This window comes from Pistacia vera, unplaced genomic scaffold (genome assembly GCF_008641045.1).
Source record: "Pistacia vera cultivar Batoury unplaced genomic scaffold, PisVer_v2 Contig685, whole genome shotgun sequence".
Taxonomy (NCBI): Eukaryota; Viridiplantae; Streptophyta; class Magnoliopsida; order Sapindales; family Anacardiaceae; genus Pistacia; species Pistacia vera.
The window spans coordinates 1-24,079 of NW_022196540.1; the positions used below are offsets into that span (position 1 = coordinate 1).

General features: G+C 32.7%; 1 protein-coding gene across 1 annotated transcript; it reads right to left on the bottom strand.

Annotated features, from left to right (window-relative positions):
* Nucleotides 1–3,322: 3,322 nt before the first annotated feature.
* LOC116113579 lies at nt 3,323–5,167 on the bottom strand. Its single transcript, XM_031399726.1, has 2 exons — nt 5,033–5,167; nt 3,323–4,942 (listed from the first exon to the last, which is right to left on the bottom strand). Exons 1-2 carry the CDS (start codon nt 5,133–5,135, stop codon nt 3,387–3,389), a joined length of 1,659 nt encoding a protein of 552 aa, XP_031255586.1. The 5' UTR covers nt 5,136–5,167; the 3' UTR covers nt 3,323–3,386.
* Nucleotides 5,168–24,079: the final 18,912 nt, after the last annotated feature.

The window sequence follows — 24,079 nt, forward strand, 5'->3', positions numbered from 1 at the left end:
CATCATCTATGCATGGTCTTGAACTTGAACTCAACTATATCTTCAAGTTCAGGACAACGAACTCGTATATAATTGGAAATATATCTCACTTGCAGATTGCACTGATTCAAAGATTCATAGATTTTCCATGTCTTATCCTTAAGGGTGATTTTGGTTCGGGGTCATATAAGATTACTCTGGTAATCTTTGTTTAAAATTTTCAAGATTCAATTATTTGGTTTACAAGTAAAAAAATATTATGGTAATCTTTTGTTGCAAATATGGGCCGTTTGGATGGGGTTAATATTAGATAACTGGGGTAATATTTTTTAAATTGAGCAGATAATGATGTTTGGCTGGTTTGTAAAAAATTATTCCTGGAATATTTATGACAAACAGTTTTGGGGGGGTGGTTCATATAAGATTACTCCGGTAATTTTTGTTTAATTTTCAAGATTCAATTGTTTGGTTTGCAAGTAATAAAATAGTACGGTAATCTTTTGTTACAAATATGGGTCGTTTGGATGGGGTTAATATTAGATAACTGGGGTAATATTTTTGAAATTGAGGATATGACAATGTTTGGTTGGTTTGTAAAAAATTATTCTTGGAATATTTTATGACAAACAATTTTTTTTGGGGGGGGGGGAGGATACAATTTTGTTTCTATGTTGCCCCTAAACAATTGAGCATTTGGTCCAAAATAGCTTTATATTTGTTAACATTTACAAAAACACCCAATTCACTCATGCAGATACTTTTTTCCTCGCTTTTAAAAATTTTTAGATGACATTGCCCTTGTTATTATCATTATTTATATAAATACCATTATACCTAGAACTAGCCACCACCGTCAACTGTCATCGGAGGCTGCCAAAAATCACCATAATGGCGTACGATCGGCCGCATATGGTTGGTTGTGCGCCGATAAGGCTTTTTTCGACCATGGATCGTAGATCTATTGTCGGAAAAGGCTAGATCTAGTTGTTTCACAGCCAAAGATGTGGCCATTACCTTGGTAATATAAAGGGTAATCAAATTACCTTGTAAGGGGTGTTATTAAAACATTACTGAGGTAATATGATTTTTATACCTATTTTACCCTTAATTAAATACCATTTTAGACACAATTACCCTCAAATGTTTACCAAATAACCATTACCCAAACCCACTACATTTGAGAATTTAGCTAAAATACCCCAACCATAAAAAAGTTTAAAAGTTAATAAAATACCCCCAGTCACCCAAGACCATCGTTGGCCGATGGCGGCAGTCACCATATCGATGCACGACCGGTGGGATCTAGTCAGTCGTGCGCCGATCTAGTTGTTTCTGACCAGACCAAAGGATGAAAACAACAAGATCGTTGTGGATCTAGTAGGAAATGGCTAGAATAGATCTGACTGTTTTTAGCCAGATCAGTGCCAAAGATACGACCTTTTCACGGTCAAATCTATGGCTGTTACGGCTTTACAGGCGCACGATCGGCTAGATCAGGCCGATCATGCGCCATTCTGGCGACTGTCGGGGGTGTTGGCTGGTTGTCGGCAATGGCTTAGGGTGGGTGGGGGTATTTTGCTACAAATTAAAATTTTATATGGCTAGGGTGTTTTAGCAAAATTTCAAATGTAGGGATTTAAAAGAAATGATTCAAATAATAATAATAATATTATTATTATACAGTAAAACCTCTCTATAGTGATACTCTATATAGAAATAAAGTCTACATAGTCATAAAAAATTATATTCCCAATTTGGGATAGTTATAAATAAGAATAAACTCCACATTGTAATAAATTATAATTTTTCTAATTTCCGTCTTAAGGAAAGTTGCCTTCATATAGTAATAATTATCTGTGTATTACAAAAAAATATATGGTATGTTACATTAAAGGTTTAAGATGAAATAAAATAGTTATCTGAAGTTGTTTGGGACAATAATTTATGCTTTAGAGTTGTTACCACATCTTTTAACTTGCAGGTACATTACTCGCTAGCATGGACATTTTCTTGTTAAATCCAAAACTTTCTAGTTTCTCAAGCATGTTTAAAGTTTCTTGACATGAAATTTTTTGTATTTTCATATTATCACCCTCATAATTATTTCATTTCTCTTTTTGTTTAATTGTAGAAATGATTTCTTCTTTTGTTAAAGTATACATGACTTGTTACTCATTTGGATGATTAAAGAAGACATTAATATTCATTCGATTAGTACAATGAAGTTGTCAGAATCTGATCACATAATTCTACAATGACTCTTTGATTCTCCTCATCTACTTCATTTGTAACTTGCAATTCATCGATATTGGGGTCCTAATTTTGTAATGCTTAAAACAATTAACAATTGTTTGTGGCTTCACATCTGTTGTCATGTAACAACTACATTTACAATTCCATCAAGGACAGTTATCTTTGTTGGTTTCAAAACACGATCTTCTATCCGTTTTAAAAATAGGCAATTGAATCGATAAATTGAAACTCTAATATTATTAAAACATGAATTGAAATCATAATATTGTTCTACTAAAACATTAATTATGAAATAAGAAATTTTTTAACTATACCTCTATTAAGTTATAACCTCCTTATAGTAATAAAATAAGTTAGTTCAACCATTATGACTATAAAGAGGTTTTACTGTATTAATATTTTAAAAGAAGGACAATTTAGTAATCTATATAATATACCTACTCATTTAACTTCCAACCAAACATATCAATATAACATGCCCACCAATTTATTTCAACCTAACCAAACACTTTTCCTTAAACATTCTCAGTAATCTTTAATGTAATCTATTTTTCCATTAATATAACATTCGCAGTAATACAACATTCTTTAAACCAAACATACTCTAAGAGTTGATAAATATGTACATATACTCTGCTCAATAAATGATGGTTTTGAATATTATAAGAAAAATATATCTTATAGGAAACACAGTTCTTAACGTCCACAAGAAATCGATGCAGTTTTATGCTTTACATGCAGGTCTTAAATTTCATTGGCTTCTTTTGAACTAACATCTTCGTAATCTTAAATAGTCTTGAATTAAGATATAAAACCTAAATATGCAATTTAAACTATATTATTATATACTTGGCCTAACCTGTGCAGAGACATATATAGTCACCCCACTTATACAAAGTTAGCTCTTTAATGTAATTGACAAAATTCGACATGGAGGCAGATCTAATTATCTATAAAGTTTTATGTATTATCTATCACTATATACTATAGCACGATAAATCATGAACTAATGAAAGAAATAAATAATATTCTTTGAGTGACGATCAACCTAATATTGCTTTGCAATCAAGGAAAATATATAATTGGCGCACAACTTTATTAAATCATAAATGCAATAGTATTACTCTAATCAATGTTATTACTTTAGCTAACCTTCAAACTTCATCTCCACTCCAGTTCCTTTTCAACTTTGGGCCTGTGGGACCTTCCTCTCCCAATATTTCATTCGGTAGACTCTTGACAAACTTGTCAAAAGCAGGCTTGAGCTTTCCAGGCAATACTTTCTCTATCTTTCTTATTTCCTCCGCAATGTCATAACTAATTTTGGGACCCCATTTTCTAAAATAGTTGAGCCACGGCGGCTCAATGATAGTAGAGCCCAGATACTCGGCCGCAGCCAATGAAAATTCATTTCCTGTATCAATAAACATCTTACTTTTTGCAGTATCATTCCTAATTCCAATCCTTCCATTCCCTTGTAAAACTAGTCCAGGCTTTGGATACATCGCATGACCATTCAAGGATGCATAGGTAACAACTTTATTACCCCCTTGAAACTCGAGCTCTGATGCATTCACCCAACTGCCTCCACTATGTTCCGAGAAGTAGACTTTCCTTAGCATACCATCGAAGTTGCTTACTCTTAATGTCAAATGCTCCCAGTCACCAACATGTTCTCCTATCTTTCCTAAAGGAATGTTGATAAACTCAACTTTAGCCCTGGCAGGTCCATTAAAAGGGTAGAACACCCATATTGCAATGTCAGTGAAGGTGGCTCCTAACATGGGTTTAATATGTAAATAAACCTGAGCGTTCTGTAAATCTCCTTTTTCCACTCTCTCTTTGGCCTTGTCATCTACGGGAAGGTCCAACCAATAGTGGCCATCATCAGAACCTCCTTGGGGAAGGTTCGAACCCATCGAATCAATTAATATTGGTTTAGACTCTTCTCCCTTTTTGTATAGTAATGCCCCATTGTCAAAAAACCAGCTCACAGAAGATGGGAGGTATTTTTCATCAGGATGGAAATAAATGTAAGGAGAGTAAGTTTGAAGTAATGCCTCAATTTGAAGTGGATTAGGCATAGAAGATAAATTAGAATTGAAATTGAAATTCTTTAAACAAGCGATTGATAAAGGAGAATTGTTATTCTTTGCTGCAAATGTGCCTACACAGACACCCATACCTTGGATGCCTCTATTGGTGGGTGTTACACCAAAAATGTTGAACCCACTTGCATTGCTGTCCTTACCTGGTCCCCATATCCACGTGTCAGTCTCGCATTGATCAGTGAGGTCGGATCTAACACACCGTATCTTTTCCAAGGAAGGCTTCACAGGAGAGTTTGTGATGAGGTGGCCAACGGGTTTGTAGCCATCAGGGGGTGTGGGTAGCCAGACGTACGCGATGCCTTCTTGGTTGATATTTAGAGACTCACTACTCCAAACAAGAGAGTAATCAAGAGGTTTCTTTAGAGATGTATCAGTATCATCTTTTGCAACAAGAACCCAGCCAAAAAGCCGAGTGTTGTTGGGTTGAGCATAGTGCCCAAGCATAAAGAATCCTTCTGGTATGGAAGAGGGTTCAAAAAATGTAGCACCAATGTTGTCGGGTCCTCCGTCTTTGGTGGACCAAACTTTGTTAAAAGATGATATTTGGCGTACTTGTAGTCCATATCCAAGATCAATTGTTCCAGTCGCAAACCCTTCACCTATATATACATACAGAGATGAATTATTGCACTGCAAATAACAAGAGAGAGTCAATTCTAGAGATATTCAAGGCGAAAATTTGATAGTACCTGATGGCCAAGTTGGTATCGGTGAGGGAAGCTTGAACGTGGTTTCAATAGGTAAACCCTTGCTTTTCTTTTTCGAAATACTTGTTGGAAGGCAATTCCCCATTGTGCTTATTTTTATAAATAAGAAAGATTGAAGATGGAGATTTGTTAGAATGAAAGCACAGCTAACAAGGGAGAAAGGTATATTATTGAAAGGGCTGAAGAGAATATAAATAATTAAATGGACCGGCGAAAGGATGTTTCGTGCAAGGAAGACAATTGTCTTTTATGTATGTGGTTTCAAATCTTGCATTCTTGCTCAACGTCTCTTCTACACCAAGCTGCTTTCTTTTGTTTCTATTAAACTAGTTGCTTTTTCTTGTATTTTTCACCAGACGGCTAATCTATACAAGCAAGCACGGAAATTATTTGTGCAGACGACAGGTTTATCCAGAAAAAAAGCACACACAATGTTTCAGGTTTATTATTATTATTTAAATCCAAGGTCAATTTTATGATGATGATAGTATAAATTCTTTAAAAAAGGCTATAAGCATAAAAAGGAAAAGAAATTTAAACCAATAATTAGTTGAAGATTTATTAGTGTCGAGAGTGGACAATCTTGTATACGTAATGTTTTGCTTTACTTTTGCAAAAGGCCAATTGCTAGAAGCAAAAGATTAACTGCAATTTGAGATGATAGCATTTATATAAAGAAATCTGTTTGTCACATTTAACATCTGGGCAAATGTGGTCCTTTTTATAGAACAAGAGAAAAATAATAGAACAAAATGTGGACAATTATAAGACCTTTAATGAAAAGTGGGCAATTATAAGACAATGCAAATTATGCTTACCTCAATTCCCCAATCAAAACTTAGCAACAAAAACATTCATTTAAGCCATCACAAGTTATATTAAATAAATAATCCAGCACCTTAAACTCCATAAAACACCAAAATATAACTTTCCAATATTCAGCACACCCTGCCAACACAGAATAACTTCTGCCCAATGATTTTTAAAAGATCACCCTGAAACTTTCCAGATAACTTACAGATATACTAAGGTAGTTCCAAAAAAAAAAAAAAAAAAAAATATCAGTTCAATTGGCAAACCAGAACCATTTTAAAATAATTTTAGTTTTTCTTTTCAGTGCTGTCCAGAAATTCCAGAACTGAGCATACTACATTCAAAAATCCATATTAAATGTTTTACTTACTGAAAAACAACATATATTTTTTTAATAGAAGATAGACATATCAAATTAACATCAGTAAAAATTTCAAAGCAAAATAAAGTTTCTAAGATACTTGAAATTCTTTCCGAAAACTGACCCATTTACAGAAAACTGAAAACACAGAATTTATACAGTAAATTTAAAAATTCATAGAAAATTCGTATATTGGGTATTTTTTAGTGAAATAAAACTATGTAGCATCCTCACTGTTCTAATTTTAATATATAAATTCAAATCAGATTTTTTTCCAAACATAAAAATAATAAAAAAATCGTTCTACAGTTCTTCTGAAATTTCAGTTTTGAACAATAATATATGAAATTGCAGAAAATTTGTTATTGGAATATTATTAATACCAATTCCTTATGTGAAATGTCCCGGTATTTCTTTTTATTATTGAAGTTTAATAATTGATTTTAATGGGGGGGAGGGGGTTAAATTAAAAGAAATTAAAACTTGCCAGGGTGTTGTAGTAAGGAAATAAGAATTGGTAGGATCAATGAGTAGTTTGGCAAGGGGACTTGAGTGTAAAGGGAAGATGTAGAAATTTAAGGGGGAGACAATCAAAAGATGAGGGGGTTTTGTGAAAATTTTCCAGTAGGGGTGCCTGCAGACTTTACCGTGGGGTGATTTATGACATGTCAAAACAAATTTTGTATGTTTTAGTGGGGGTGATTTGTGACATGTCAAAAAAAATTTTATATGTTTCAGGGCGGTGAAGTTGTTCGCCGATTCCTAGAGGGTGCAATAATATGCCAAATTTGAAGACGATATATATAAACACGTTTTTTATTCATTTGCAACCAAATTTGAAGACGTGAAATTGGAGAGGAATTTAGAGAGAAGGCTGAGATGGGGGAAAAAGAAGAGATCGAGTGAAATTGGTAAGAAGGGAGGGAGAAAAGTGATCTTCCATTCTTTCCGTAGAAGATCCTAATTCTTTATGGAAAATTTGAAACAAATAGGGGAAGAGGAGGCAAGGACCGAGCACTTGAGCTGGGAATGAAGAAATATTTTGTATATGCATAATTGGGTGCTTATTGTGTTGTGTTGGAAAGGCTGTTAAGTATATGTTTGTACAATGGTGTTAAGGGTTGAAAGAGAGAAAAATGCTTTTCGGGGCGGAAGCGTGAATGTCGCCGCATTGCTCCAAAGGAGCATGAGCCATGAAGGCAGCATTCCAAAAGCCTTCATGCAGCGGCATTGATTTTTTAACGCACATATAGAATTGAACAAAAATTTAAGGGTCAATGAACGTTTATACATGCATATATAAGTAATGGTTTCATGTTTTACATGCCGGTTTATAATGAGAATTTCATGATATTATTTATAAATACCCGTACGAGGGTACCTTTTATTTATAATCCTGAATGTGATTTTATTTCTAGATTTGAGATCACTTTCAGGAGTACTCATCCCTCTCCAGACATGAGCTAGTATTTCTATTTACACTTTATCCCACGCATGCGCATATGAGAAGATCCGTCATATTGCACAATTATGATATCCTCCTGACATGATGGATGTTTGTGGAGCTCCAACCGGGAGTACACCAAGGGGGTATAGGGTTGGGTGAGATTACACCAGATGGGTATTGGCCTGAGTTGGATTATTGTTATCAGGCGGGTATTGACCTAAGTTGGATTATTATTATCAGACCGATATTGGCTTGAGTTGGATTATTATTGTCAGCCGAGTATTGGCCTGAGTTGGATTATCATTATCAATCAGGTATTGGCCTAGTTGACTTTCTAATTGTTTGTCTGTATTAGGGACAAATATGTGAGAGGTATGACATAGGACCCAGGGTACTGGTGTGGTATTATTTCAATACTTGCATGAACATTATATGTGTAATACTCCGTACTTTTTTGTATGGAATTTTATTAAATTTTATTTTATGATTCTNTTTTAACCTTGTAATTGCCTATATAAAGGCAACTATTCTCCTTGTAAAGTTAGTTCATGAAAATTATCAAAAACTTGGTTTAACCATTGAGAGAACTTTGTGTTCTTATTGAGATTTCTTTATCCAAGTCTTGGCAAGGAGATTTGGTGGTGAATCGATTCAAGTTGGTGGAGAATTCCTTTATGCTTGAAGTGTTCATTCTTGTCTTAACCTAAAATTTGCAAGTAAGTGCAACATTGCTTCCATTTGTGTTTGGCCGAATTTGAGCTTGAGTTTAGGGTATATTTTGTGTTGTTTGTTGTTGAAAATTGGTTGGATTTGGATCAGAATCATAGTCCTATACAAGTTCTAGTTCATCTAAGACTCCTAGTCCTACATAAACTAGTATTTATAATCCTACATGGATTAGCACTATGAGTTTCTTGTTTACTCAAACTCCTACTATGAGAACACCTAGTTCTACAAGGACTCAACCCCTTTGAGCCCCATATAAAAGCAAAGGTAGAACTTCTAATTATTCATTCAATCACAACCTTCTCTCTAGTTTATTAAGTTCTTGCTTCCAAGAACCACTACATTTCCCCGCCATAAAGTCTAGTTCTGACTACTCTACTCTAGTAATAACCGTAGAGCTGACTTTCAACCACTCTGCGCCAATAAGTCGTGCCCTAGCCAAACACTCCTAGTAAAACTCTTTCTCGTTCTCAGTTGTACTACATTCGCTTCAATTGTGTTGACTTGAGTATCAGAGTGTCTACAGCTGAGCCTCAGAGTGCCCACAGCCGACACCACACTATGTCCCCCAAGTCCTTTGCATTCACTTTTCTTTGTCCCTATAAATCTACAAGATTGTCAGTAGCCTCGTCCTCACATGATCATCCTCATTTGACTCGGTTGTAGATTTAATCATCTACAAAAAACTAAAAATAGATTAAACAATAAATAAATAAACACACATACAGAGGGGCGAATCCAACCCCTCAATTTTTTTTTAAATTATTAATATATAAACCCACAAAAAAAAAAATATTGCTATTAATATATATACTCGGGCCTACCCTTAGATTCTTAAAAAATGAGAACTATTATACATATATCCAACCCACAAAAATACTTGTTATTAATATATATATTCCAAACCCATATTATATTAAAAGTTTAAAACTCTTTCCACTCTTCTTCTCCACGACTCTACTTGCTTTTTATGATTTTATCCTGAAAATTCTTTACTCTCTCATTCCCTCTTTCTCTTTCTCTTTCTCTTACTATTCGCTCTTAAAATTTTTGAAGATTGAAATTATTGAAGCTTTCACTACTCAAGGTGTCACAATTAGCTTCGTTTTCTATTTTATTAGTTTTACGTATGTGTATTACTCATTACAATTTAATTTATTTTAGGGTTGAATCAGGCTTGTTTTTTAGAGGTTTTTTATTCTAATTTGAGGGAAAAAGACATAGATCTTCTCAGTTTATTTTGTGTTTTGTATCTAAGAACGATATTGTTTTCTCAAATTAAAACCTTAACTATATTTTAAAGCACATTATTCTTTACCCTTCACCCACCACTTTCCTACGTTTCAAATGTCACTGTTCAGCTGCTCAAAATTATTAAAGAACTTTGAGTTACTATCTATGTTTATACCAAGAAAATTTTCCATTTTTTTTATTAATTCATATTAAAAATCAATGTAACGTTAACTTGATTTAAGTTTTGCTTGACTTTAGCTTAGGCTAGGTCTAATCAAAGTCATGAAAATTTATATTATAATCTTTGGAAGCCAAAAATAAAATAAAAAATTAAAAGAAGGTTTTGCTCAAGATTTACTCAACACTAAGGTTGTTCACGAGCCGAGCCGAGGCAAGTTTTAGGCTTAACGAGCTCGACTCGTGAAAGAGTCAGAAATGAGCTCAAGTTGAGTCAAGTCACAAATTTTTTGGCTCAACTCAGCTTGTGTAGGGGGGAGTCTATTTCGAGCCAAGCTCGTGAGCCAGCAAAAAAAAAAACACAATTTTTTTATTATATATATATATATATATAGCTGATTCCATACAATTCCTGTCTTGGTACATTACACAACAACTAAACCGCTTTAAAAAATAAACATCAAAATAAAATGCTACTGATGTTACGCATTTACTATTTAGCATCCCACTTATGTTAAGAATGTACGACAAATTAAATGAAGTGAACTAAAAATTTTTATTTAGTTCGTTTAACTTAATTAAGTTTTCATCAAAATGAAATGGGCGTTAGCATAATTATACATCAAATTACATCCCCAAACATCAAAATATATATATATATATATATATATATAATAGCAGTCAACAAAATAAAATAAGTAAACTGCCAAAATCCTTAAAATATAATTGGCTGTAGCCTATATGTCCATTGTAGCCCCACTTCTCCTACAAACAAATTAGAGTGAAACACATAAGTACAACTGTCATTGTATATAAACCATAACATAAAGATGAAAATGCAAACCCAAACACAAAATTAATAAATAAAAACCTGCACAATCCTAGTGCTACAGCCAATGAGTCATGGGTGAATCAAACAATCTACTAACTCCCATTACTTGGCGGGATAGAAAACTAAATCTCCAAGTGATCCTCCTCTTTCTAAAATGAAAAAAAGATAAAAATAAACTTTAAGTTAGAATAAAGTAAGTTTAAATATTGAATTAAAGAAAAAAAATATAATCAATAGAACCTACTTTGCCACATCACCAACAGCTCCATGTCCATCCCCTTCTGATATAGAAGCGCGAGCAATAGTCATAGCTTGATTAGCTTGAACATGCTCTCCATATAGCTCATATAATAAATCTCGGATCGTTATAGTATTTGCCGACACTTTTGCCTCCGAATACATCTTAGGGAATGCCCACTAAATAACCCTCATTTTCAATCGGGAATCTAATATAGCAGCCATAGACATCAACACATTACATTCCCCCTAATATTTATCGAACTTCTCCTTCATTTTCCTAACCATTATTCTAATAAACTCATCTCCAGATTCACTCTTACTGTCTAACATACATTTCATTAGACACACCTCCTTCAGGAATAAATTCGCCGTCAGATAATCACTCCCTGAAATGAGTTTGGTTGAACCAATGAAAACTTGTAAATTGTCGCAGGCTTTCTCCGCTTTCTCCCAATCCTCCTCACTCGGATTATAATGATAACCTATATCCCTCTCTTTCAAATAAATTAATCACATTCAGATCTGGTCGCAAACTACACCCACAGAGACAGAGCAAAATACCTTTACAAGCTGACACCTTCAGCAACACAACAACCTTCATGGCAGCAACGAAGATGACGAGATTTGAAGGTTAGCAGTTGCGACAAGCCCACAGCACGACAGACAACCGCAAACCAGATGGGTTTAGGACTTTGGGTATTTTGACGACGAGATTCGAAAGAAACCCCACAAAGCAGACTACGTGTAATACCCCGTACTTTTTTGTATGGAGTTTTATTAAATTTTATTTTGTGATTTTGGGGTAAAGTGTAATAATTTAAAAGTTTTGGGGAGTATCATGTAATAGTCAAAATAAGTGAGGACTACATTAGATTTTTTTTGATATTTTGATGAACAGTGACCATTCAATGAAAAGAAAAACAGGGAAGAAGAAGAATAAAAAAAAAAAGACAGGAAAAGAGAGAAGGAAAATGAGAGAAAGAAAAGAGAGGAAAGAAAAGAGATAAAGAAGAAGAAGAGAAGGAGAGAAAGAAGAAAAGAAAGAAGGGAGACGAAGATGGAACCACTAATAGAGAGAGAGAGAGGAGAGAAGAGAACGACGGAAGTGGCTAGAAAGTGGCCGCCGGCGAGCAAATTCAGGTGATCGGAAAGAGCAAGGGGAGATTGAGCAAATGAGAGGTGAGTAAAGCTTGATATTTCCCCTTTTTGGTGATTTATGATTCAATTGGTTTAAAGAACTCTCTTTGGATTGTTTTGTCTATGATTTGGTATAAATTCATGAAAACAAAACTAAAATAGGAAGATTGATTTCAATAATTTGGTGTAGGTAGAATATACATGTGTTTCCTAAACAAAATTTGGTTAAAGATTTGATTTTGATATAAGGGTTCACTGTACAAAAATCTGACCATCTGGAATTCTGAAAATTGTTTGTATGTTTTGGTTTTTCATTTAAGCTGAATTTTGGATATGCTGTTGTAGACTTCTTGAGGAGTGTTTAGAAATTTATTTCACTCAAAAACTCGTAGGATTGAATTTTATATGGATTTTTTAACTTGCCTTGCAAATTCTGGAATTTTCGTTTTCTACAGAACATGTATTTTTGGAAAATTATTTGATCCATCTATTCTTATCCAAATTGAGTGATTTTAAATTCTGGTGAATCCTATATGTGTCTAGTTTAATTCTGGAGGGTTTCATGAGGTTTGGATTAAGGGCTGAATTGTTTTGAATTTTTCAATTCAGTAACCTCAATTCTGGAAACAGGGGACAGATTTGAATGAGTTGAAAGAAAATTGTGTTTTAAATAGTTATTGATTCCGGAATGACTTGAGAAAATTATTGAAACAACTTATGTGTCTCTAGAACGCCCCATTAAAATTATGGCTTAAAATGATGAATATAATTTTTAAGAAAAATCCGAGAGCGACTGATGTTCGATTATGAGACAGTTTTGTTAAAGAATAAGTTATGTTAATCTTTTGGTGTGTGAAGTGTCCAATAATTTTAATATTGAGGTGTTACCTTATGGAGGCTTATGTATGGAGGATTTATTGGATTTTGTATATAGGGAGGCAAGCGGGGGCATTATTAGAAGATTTCAATCATTTTTCGGCTTAAGGGTTGAGCTTCAAACTATGAGTGGAAAAATCTAAACCCCTAACTTTCTTTTTAACAAAGCTATCTCTAAATGCTCTTTTATACTTGTTGATTGTTTTAAATTGCCTAATATGTTTGATTTATTTATATAAATGAGCTTTATTGCAATGTTATTGTTGGAAATTGTTGATTGACATGAGAAAAATGGAATTTTGATGTTTTGTGGCAATAGTTCGAAAAGAAATGAAAATGGGTTGAAATTGTTAGATTTGAAAACATTTGAGAACCTGCATTTATATTTTTAAGTTGTGAAATTATTATATGCTCATGGGAAAAATGTTTTTGAGAATAAGTATGAGATGATAGTGGGTTTCAAACCACCCTACGTAGTACCCATCCCCCTCATAATGTTGATTTGATTCTACACATGCATATGATTTGATATTGTCGGCCCAAGTGGGTCGAAAGCCTGAGCGAGGCAGATATCGCTACATTGGATGGATTTTGCTGGCCTAAGTGGGTCGAAGGCTCGAGCGAGGCAAATATCGCTACACAGGATTTGATTTGCCAGCCCAAGTGGGTCAAAGGCTCGAGCAAGGCAGATATCGCTACACAGGATATGATTTTGCCAGCCCGAGTGATGTTTGGACTCACTAGGTCGAAGGCTTGAGTGATGACCTATTCCGCCTAGTAGGATGGATTTAGTGGTTCAACCCGCGCGATGTTACATCTTGCTAGGTTGGACGGATTTACCTCTGGGTACTATATAACGCCCACATTGAGTAGATTATCTATGCTTTTATGTTTTTAAATTCCTTGAGTTTTGCTTGTTTTAAGATGGAAGATTGAAAATTGGGAAACTGCAGACTTCACCACGGCAACAAACTCTCTGCCCAAAACTTGTTCTAGAATTTGCACGCTTCACCACGGCGAAGAATAAATTTTGCCTCGACGACAAATGCTCTGGAATGCTTCACCGAGGCGAAGAAGAATTTTTGTCGGGGCAAAGAGCTGGCTGAAATCTTTGAGAAGATTCTAGATAAAATTTCATTAAGGGAAAAATCACCATTCTACCCCTAATTAGTTGTAAATGTTGGGAGTGAAAAGTAAAGAAATTTCATGGAGAATGCAATGAAGGTGAGGGCATTCTTGTAATTGACTAAAGGACAAAAATGGAATTTCTAAGAAAGTGTAAGGGCAAAATGGGAAAGTATGCATATTAATATGAGATATTAAGGATTCAAGCATACAACCCTATCATTCTCTACACCTCACACACCACCTTCACTGTCAAATTCTCTCCATTCCTTCATCAATTTCCAAGGAGATTTAGGGGACTTTTGGTAGGATTTTTGATAGAGATTCAATCCTAAGCATCTCAAGGTAACAATTCTTGTAAAAGATGTGAGATTAATTTTTTAAAGTGTTGAGTTCTTATAGTTTATATGCTTAGCATTTTAGAGAAAGAGGAAGTCTACCAAAGAGAAAGAGATTCTAGTGGAATTACTCAAGTTCAATGTAAGTAAATCTAACCCTAGCCCTTGATTTAAGAAATCCTTTAGTGGAGAATTTCCTTATATGTATTTGTATGCTTGGGTATTGAGAATTGATAATGATATGGATGTTGAGTGTGGTTTGAACTCCACCATGAGAAGTAGTGTGTAATATGAGATGAATTGGTGGAAGTTTGAAAAATTATGAAGAATTTGAAATAGAATTTTGAAGTGTGAATTTCCTGGCCAGGTTTGAGGTTAATTATAGAGAATTGTGTTTCAATTTTGGTGGCTAGAAAACAAGGTAGAAGAGTAGCTAATTTAGTGCTTATTTGTGCATACCACTTGTTTGATGAAATTTCAAAGTGAAGTGCATGTATGGTTATGATAGTATAATAATTTGAAATGAGTGTGTAGATGGTAGAGAAAGTAGAAAATAAAATGATTACATGTCTTATTGCATCTTTGCATTTAATTAAGAATTGAGAAAAAATAATAAGAAGAATCCATCTACATGCATACAAGCACACTAAAGAACAAAGGAAAAAAAAAAAAAAAAAGTACTAAAGAACAAAGAGAAAGAAAGAAATGTGCTAAAGAAAAGAAAAGAAAGGTTATTGTGATGGGGAACCCGTGGGTGACAAAAAGAAGAATATTTCCACATGCATGCTCCTTTCAGTGAGAGGCCTAAGAATAAGAAGAAGAATTTGTACAGTCCGTAAGAGTGCATGTGGATGAGGGTTGTTACCAAAAGAATATACCTACATGCTAGCATGAGTGGCCTAAGAAGAAAAAAAAATTCGTATAGTCCGTAAGAGTACATGTAGATGAGGACTGTACTCACTCACATGGTCATGATTCCGAATCCATGCGGCAACCAAGTCCGATCGGCAAAGAGTAAGAAAGAATAGAAAAGAAAAGAGAAGAAGAAAGAAAAGAAAAGAGAAGAAGAAAGAACAGAAAAGAAAAGAAGAAAGAAAGAAAGAAACCTAGAAAAGAAACAAGAAAACAGAATAAGAAATAGAAAAGTAGAAAGAAAATGCATTCTTATGCATTTGTGCATTTGCATCATACCTATGTATGGTACCATGATTACTATCATGGATGGTGAGAAGTTAGAATAAAGAAAGAACAAAGAGAACTAGAAAGAAAGAACAGTGAGAATTAGAAATAGTAAAAGAATAGAGAAAGAGCAAAGAAAGAACCGAGAAGAAGCAAAAGTGTGATGTAAGGAAAAAAATTCAGAATATGAGCAACGGAGATAGAAGAATAGTGTAGCGGATTTACTTACTAAGCAACTAGTGCTCACCCTGTTGTTTCTAAATGTTTTTGCAGGAAATAGGTGAGGAGCGATCAGATGGACGTCGAGATGCGAAGGGAAACGGCACTACTGTCTACTATTTTTAAGCTAATATATATGATACTTTTGTTATATATATATATGTTTTAACTGAATAATTATAAAACTTACAAATCAATTTTTATTTTTATCTAAAAAAAATAAAATTGGACTCCTCCTTAACAGTGATTTATCTTTCATATCTCAAACATATTAATTAAAACTGTATGAGTATGAGGTCTTCTATAGATAATTAATTTTTAAAAAATAAGGCTTGTAGCTAGTTGAATATGCTTCAAATAGATGTACGAATAAATATTAAAAGATGTTTGTAAAATAGTAAAAATATTTTATGCAATTAGAGCATTTTCGAATGATCTTTTATATGACTCAAATTTTTTATTATAAAGAGTTTATCTATAAAAATAAGAGTCTATAAATTTTTTTAATTTTTTTAATATAAATTAAATAGTGAGTTTGACTCTCTACATTTAAAGAGTTAAATTTTACTCTTTATTTTAATTTTATTTACTAAATTATAAGTTTTTAAGCATTTTATTATTAAGTCTCTCTCATATTTATTAAGTGTAATTTAAAGAGTATTAGATTTGAATACAAATTTTATTCTTTATATTTATAAATTAATGAAAGTATTCTTTATTTATATGAAATATACTCTTTAAAATAAATAACATAATTGGAGATGCTTTTATGTCTAATTGCCTTAAATTGTCAATCTCCAACCTGAAGTGAATTCTCAAAAAAAATTAAAAATATACATAAACACACATCTGAGACTTTTAAAAGAATATTGAATATGTTATATATAAATATTAAAAGCTAATATTTACTATTTTAATAATTTATAATTTATTTAATTTTTTACGCCGTCTAAGTTAAATTCTTTGTCCATGTGGAATTGTGGATGGGAATAGTACCATAAAAGGAAATAATTCTTGTCGTATGCTTTTTGTTTTATTATTTCCGAAATGTTGTTTGCGTATGAGCTACGGTTAGTGGTGGGGCCCTGTATTATCAGGCACCTAGTCACATAAAAGAACTAGTCTTAAAGCCCGCGCGGTATATTTATTCATTTTCTTTTTACAATATTATTGTTTCGCTTGTGACGTTAAATGAATATTTTTTATATTGAATTTCATGCTATATAGAATTGATAATTAAATAAATTAATAATAAAATTATTAACAGTATATATTTAATGTACGTGTAAGGATTTATTTTCATTATTGTTGATTTATATGCAAAAGCTTTACTGTTCACTGATAGCAGATCTATAAATTTTGTTTAGGTGGATCAAAATAAAAACTAATTACATATTAATTTTTTTCATTAATATTTTTATTAGGGTAAGTTAAAATTCAGAAATTGTATATATTAATATTTTGAGAAAAAATTGACTAGATTGGATTCGCCCCTATTGCTCACTATCTAGAATAAAAACAATCTAATAGTAAAAACTACACAATAACTTAGTAACATTTTAACAAAAACTATATAGCAAACATGATAAACGATTGGAAAGTGGTATAACGACACAGTAGTCAATAAATTGCAACAATGCTTAAATTTTTTACATTTCTAACAAAACATATATAGCAGTAATAAACTGCAATTACAAAGGCATAGTTAACTAAATACATTAAGTTTGATAGCACGTAATTTGCAATGACGACAACAAATATTATGATTCGACTAAAAGTATATATCTACATTAAAACAAAATAAAAAGTTTAACAATACACTAGCCAAACTAAAAGAAAACAGTTACAGATAACAATTAAAAATTGAATACCTCTCTTTCTTCATATAAATCATATAACAAACTGTTAACATATCCATATATATTAGATTCAAAGTAATGAATCATTTAAGTGATACACTACATCTCTTCAAATTCACCAAATTCAACAATATATCTTATCAATTCATTAATTTTCACATTTATTTATGCATATTAATTATAATGAATATTATCTATATATCTATATTTTCATATTTTGTGTCCTTTCACTTTCTGTACCTCTCTACATTCAATTAGGCAGAAACAATAAAAGCTAACTCATAATCATAAAGACTCCGTTTGGTTCACAATTTTGTGTTTTTGAGAAAAGTTTTTTGAAAAAAGTTAAAAAAAAGTTGAATTGGACGGGTATTACGATGTAAGATTTACAAATTGAGAAAATACCCCCTATGTTTATTTTTTTACAAAACACCCCTTATAATAAAACATTAAAAGTTAACAAAAACACCCTCAATCCACCCTTAAATACGGACAACCGACCACCACCGCTGGAGGGTGGCCGGAGTCGCCGTAACAAAAACATTAAAAATATTTAGGGGTATTTAATTGAATTAACAAATTTAGAGGGTTTAAAAAATATTGAATAAAGTTAAATAATATTTTGAGTTTTTGGGTATTTTACTGTTTAACTTTTTTAGGAATACTAAAAATAGTATTCCTAAAATCCAACCAAACGAAGCCAAAACATTTATCATGAATATGAAGAATTTCTGTTGATCTAATTTAATAATAATAAAACATTTAACTTTTATAAAATATTGAATGTATCTGTTATTAATAACGCAGAATAGTCTAAACCAATAACATGCATACACTTGTAATAATTATACTCTAAACCAATCACATTTTGATACTTGCAGCAATTATAGAATTCTATGTGATGTTGAAAGATTATATAAGTATATAAATATTGACCTAGCGCTAAGCCGCCTACACTAACATGTTGCTACAGTACTTTAGTACTAATCTAAACTTTTACTTTGTTTTAAAATTCAGATCGGGCTGGCTGATTTTGTCGGTTCTATCGAACCGGACACTTATCGGTCCTGACGTTTGATTAAAGTTATACCTGACAATACTGGTCCATTGATTCACCTAACTTTGAAAACAGTGGGACCCGGTTTTGGCGAGCACAAAGACTTTATTTTAAAAAAAAAATGTAACAAACAGGCCATAGATGCCAATGTTATTATAACAAACAAGTAAGGATAAAAGTGATATTTTACTTTAATTAAAATATTCTTTATGAACTTTGGATTGAAGTTATCCCTAACACTAGTGGGTCCACTGGATGTTTCACCAAAACTTTGAAATTCGTAACCCATTAACTTTATTTTATTAGTGAGAGTACGTGACCGAAGGGGGAATGCGTACTCGCATGTGCAGTCGGTGGCTTGCTGAGTGAGCCGCGTAAGTTTTTAGTAGTTGAAAGCCTCACGCGTCGTGCAGATTGTTTATGTGCGTGATTATTAAACTAAATGGTTCAGGGTTTACAAGAATCCAAATTTAATATAAAATATACCAAATATCTAGTTTTTAAATATTTAAATCATTCATCAATTACATTTTTATTAAGGAAGTTATAACATATATGTGTGATTATTAGATTGAATGGTTTAAAAATAAGTCTACAGTTATTTAAATTCAAGGTATAATATATTAAATTAAATTTTTATCTGTCTTATTTTTAAATATTCAAACCGTTCATCAATTAAATTTTTATTGAGTAAGTTATGACCAATTTACTATTGATTGTTTAGTAAAAACGAAAAAATTGAGAAAACAAAAATGTGTATGATAATTAAACTGAATAGTTAGGCGGTGGGTCTATAATTATTCAAATTCAGAGTATAATATATCAAATTAAAACCCTATCTGTATAGTTTTCATATATTCAAACCGTTCATTAATTGGATTTTTATTGAGCAAGTTATGATAAATTTACTATTAACTGTTTAGTAAAAACAAAGAAATGGGAAACCGAAATGTATGTGATGATAAAATAAATGGTTTAGAAATTGGTCTACAGTTATCTAAATTAAGTGTATGATATATCAAATTAAAACCCTGTATGTCTAGTTTCCAAATATTCAAATCGTTCGTCAATTATATTTTTATTGAGCAAGTTATGACTAATTTACTACTGACTGTTCAGTAAAAACTGAGAAACAGGAAAAATCGAAAATGTGTATAATGATAAAACGAATGGTACGACAATAGGTCTATAATTATCCAAATTTAGTATCTAATATATCAAATTAAAGCCCTTTCTATCCAGTTTTCAAAGATTCAAACCATCTATCAATTAGATTTTTATTGAGTAAGTTATGACTAATTTACTACTAACTATTACAATTCTATAGTACAATGAATAATGGTTCGACATCTAATCTCTTGTAATTCTATAGTACAATCTTCCTTTGATATGTTTATTGATTGAATCTTGTTCGGCAATTTGCTCGCAACAATTATGACGAACAACATGAAATAAACTTTTTTATATATTATTAGCTAAAAAGGACATTACAATATTACAATGGTTAATGGATAATGTTCGACAAATGATCTATTGTAATTGTATTGTACAATCTAAATAGCTTTGCATATCGACTCTCACGATTAAACAGAATGGTTCAGCAAGTGACTATAATTATAGAATACAATCGTCAACAACATTATGACAAAAATGGTTCGGCACAGGTATCAGCAAATAGCAACAAAACCATTGATTATAATTGTTCGTCACATAGATTTTTCCAGTATAGCAGTTGACAAATAAATTGTTCGGAATGATCCGCCAATGTCTTTTTATAACTTATTATAATTGAATAACAAAAATACTGATTCAACAAATTTATCTAACAATTCTGTAGGAGTATGTATAATCCACCATCTAGACTACAACAATGAAATAGTAAAGACTATACAATAACTTACATACCATTTTTTTAAATATTTAAAAAAAAAAAAAAAAAACCTTTATAGCAAACATGATACGCAATTGAACAAAATATAACAATACAATAGTGAATAAATTCCGAGCAATTAAAGACGGTAAGTCAAATGAATACATTACCTTCAGCAACACGTAATTCCAAACTATGACAATAAATATTATGTTCCCACCAAAAGTATATAACTATATGAAATCAAAATAAAAAGTTTAACAATAAACTAAAAAAACCAAAAGAAAATAATCACAAATAAAAATTAAAAATTGTGTTGATGCTGGATTCTAACACCAACTAATCGACACGTGCGCAACGTTGATTGGTCAAGAAACACACGTGATTATGGATAGAGAATACGAAATAAATGCAATGAGAGCTTTTAAAGTGGTTCGGATGCTAAGGTAGTAAGTCTTACGTCCACTGATTTATATTAATACGGTGGGTCAGGTCGCAAAAACAGACTGACTTACAAATGATTGGGGAAAGTAAATATAAAGTTTCTATAGAGAGAGAGAGAGTTCAAGTGTAAAAATAGCCGAATCCCCCTAATGAAGGGGTCTTCCTCTTTTTATATCAAGTTGAATGCGTGTAATCATCATTAAATCCTTGGGTTGGTGTGAATGTCAAGACATAATCCGGCTTTACGTCTCATTGCCCATTTCCCAAGTTGATTTCACGCGATTTGGAGCAGAGAAACAGACACGTGGGAGCTCCACGGCGCTTGGCAGGCCTGACGTGCACTTACCGTTCTGACAGGAGCAAGTCTCGCTTCATCACGTGACTCCACGTCAGCCCTTGATTTCCGAGGCATAACAAATTGATTACCTCTCTTTCTTCGAATAAATAATGTAACAAATATATGTATGGATTCCGTTCCTGGATATATACAGAGAATATATGAAAGTGAACAAAACCTTCTGTGGAACATAGATTCAAATGATTTACGGTGTTCATCCTTCTCTTGGCTTGAATCCACATAATTTCTTGAACCCCCTCTTAGATGACAATATCATTTCTTGACTGTTGATACTAAGTTTGCCATCTAGAAAAATGATCTCTTTTGAAAACAGAATTTCTTAAAAGTATATCTAAAAATTTTGCCATCCAGAAAAATCAGATTTTTTTGGGCCAGAATTTTCTTGAAAAGAGATAAATAATCTGCCTTAATCATCCTCCTCTCAGCCGGAAACATGAGAACCAGAACTTCTGTGAACCAAAATATTTTAAGAACAGAAAGGGTGATTCAGCGGCCGAGCTCATCATCAATCAAAAGATTTTCAAAGATGAGAGAGAATTAAGATCTGCACCCATGTAGCTCTCCATTTGAAAACAAACTCCTCGGTAAGAAAAATATGACATAGCATAGAAAAACAAATTGTGAACTTCAAAACTGAGTTTGACCTTTGAAGTCCACACTTTCACATGCTTTAATAAAAGTATAAAACTCATGTAGCAGATTGTTTTCATTTTGTTGTGTTCACACTGCTATGATAAAATTAAAATTGTGATTGTTTTCGTTCTCTTGGGTTCACACTACTATAATAAAACTAAAATTGTGATTGTTTTCATTCTGTCGGGTTCACACTGCTATAATAAAACTAAAATTGTTTTCATTTTATTGAGTTCACACTGCTTTAATAAAACTCTCATGTTCACACGCTTCAATAAAAAGGTAATACTTACCATCAAATGTTACAAACCCTCAATCCCAACCTCTGGAGCCTCAAATCTTTCAAACTTTCTCTCAAGTAATACCTCCTACTATTTTATTGAACTCAAAATTCATTGTAAAAAAGAGATTTTTTTATGGATAAATTTTTAAAAATTCAAAATTCATTGTAAAAAAGAGTTTATGAGATTAGGTTTTATCTAATCTTTTTATTAATAAAATAATTAACCACCTTTTTTCAGTCAAATAATGGCTTAGTAACATATTTCTATTCATAAACTTTTAAAATATTATTATATTACCTAAATTTATATTCCAATCACAAATAGAGAGTAAACTCAGTTGACCTCTTTAAGCTATTGGGAGACCGATGAGTCTTTTGGTGGGAAGGTTGAATTTTGGTGATTAGGATTGATTGAAATTTAACTTGAGAGGGGCAACTATGCAAACTCTAATCGCAATTGTTGACGATTGGCGAGGTTAGCGATAGTAGGGTTTGAAAGGTTTTTGTAAGTGATGACCGGGGAAGAAAATGATGGTGGTGTGGAGGCGTAACAATGTCAGAATCTTAAATAGAATATAAATTTAGATAATAAAATAATATTTTAAAATTTTGTGGGTAAGAAAGTGTCACTAACCATTATTTTGGATGGGAAAAAGTTGTTTACTCTTAGGGGGCATTTGGTTCAGGGAATGTTGAATTACTGGAAAATTAGATTACCTTAAAGATTATTGGAAATTTTTAGGAAAATGTATTTGGTTAAATGGTGGGTATTTTATATTAATATGTTTGGTTGGAAGGAATAAATTGGTGGGTCTGTTATTTAAATTACTGAATTGTCCTTTAATTAAATATTATTATTATATTATTTGTTAATATTGATTATTATAACCCCCCTACATTTAAAAACTTAGCAAAAACAACCCCATAATAAAAGTTTGGAAAATCAACAATGCACCTCCACCAACCCAACCACTGCCGGCCGCCAACAACCACCGTAGGCCGCTGGCAGCCAGCAACCTAACTGCGCACGGAAGACAGAAAATGGCCTCCGTGCACCGTATAGCCATTTTCGGCTAGAGATCTGGCAAAAAATGGCCAAACATGACAGATCTGGCCGTCGACGACCAGATTTAGCACCATTTGGCCGTTTCCGACCAGATATCTGGTCGGGAAATGGTCATATTGGCGCACGACGGCCATTTTTGGCTTTCCGTGCGTCGTTCCGACCGTGACGACGGCTGGCCGCGACAGTGGTTGCTGGCGACAGGTGGGTGGGGGTGGTGGCTTGGGTGGGCTGTAATTTGTTTTGAATTCAAGGGTAATTTTATCCAAAAAGTTAATTAATTGTGGTGAAAGAGTAAAAATCATATTCATGTAAATAAATTTAAAAATAAGGGCATTATTGTCCTAAAAATTTATTAATAAGGGATATAATTATAACAAAAAAAGATAACCTTGATAATCTTAGAATACCTAAAAAAATAGAGGTAATTAGATTACCTCCAATTTTATCAATAATAACCACTATTGGTATTTGAAGATTACTAGTATCTTATATTACTTGACAACCAAAAATAATAATTAAGTAATATAAGATGACTTGATCTTAATAATCTCACGTAACCTCCAACGTCAGCCAGAAAAAGGCGTGGAAGCCCCTGGTTCAAGTGTCAATACTTTCAAACTACGCATCCACTCACACTAGGATCGTCAAAGTGAAGAAAGCTTCTTTTCTGCTTTGTTCTCTGTTTCGTGGTCAAAGTTCGGAGCTTCGGAAATCTTGCCTCCTGTTCATAGGGAGGATCTTTGTGTGCTGGTATCA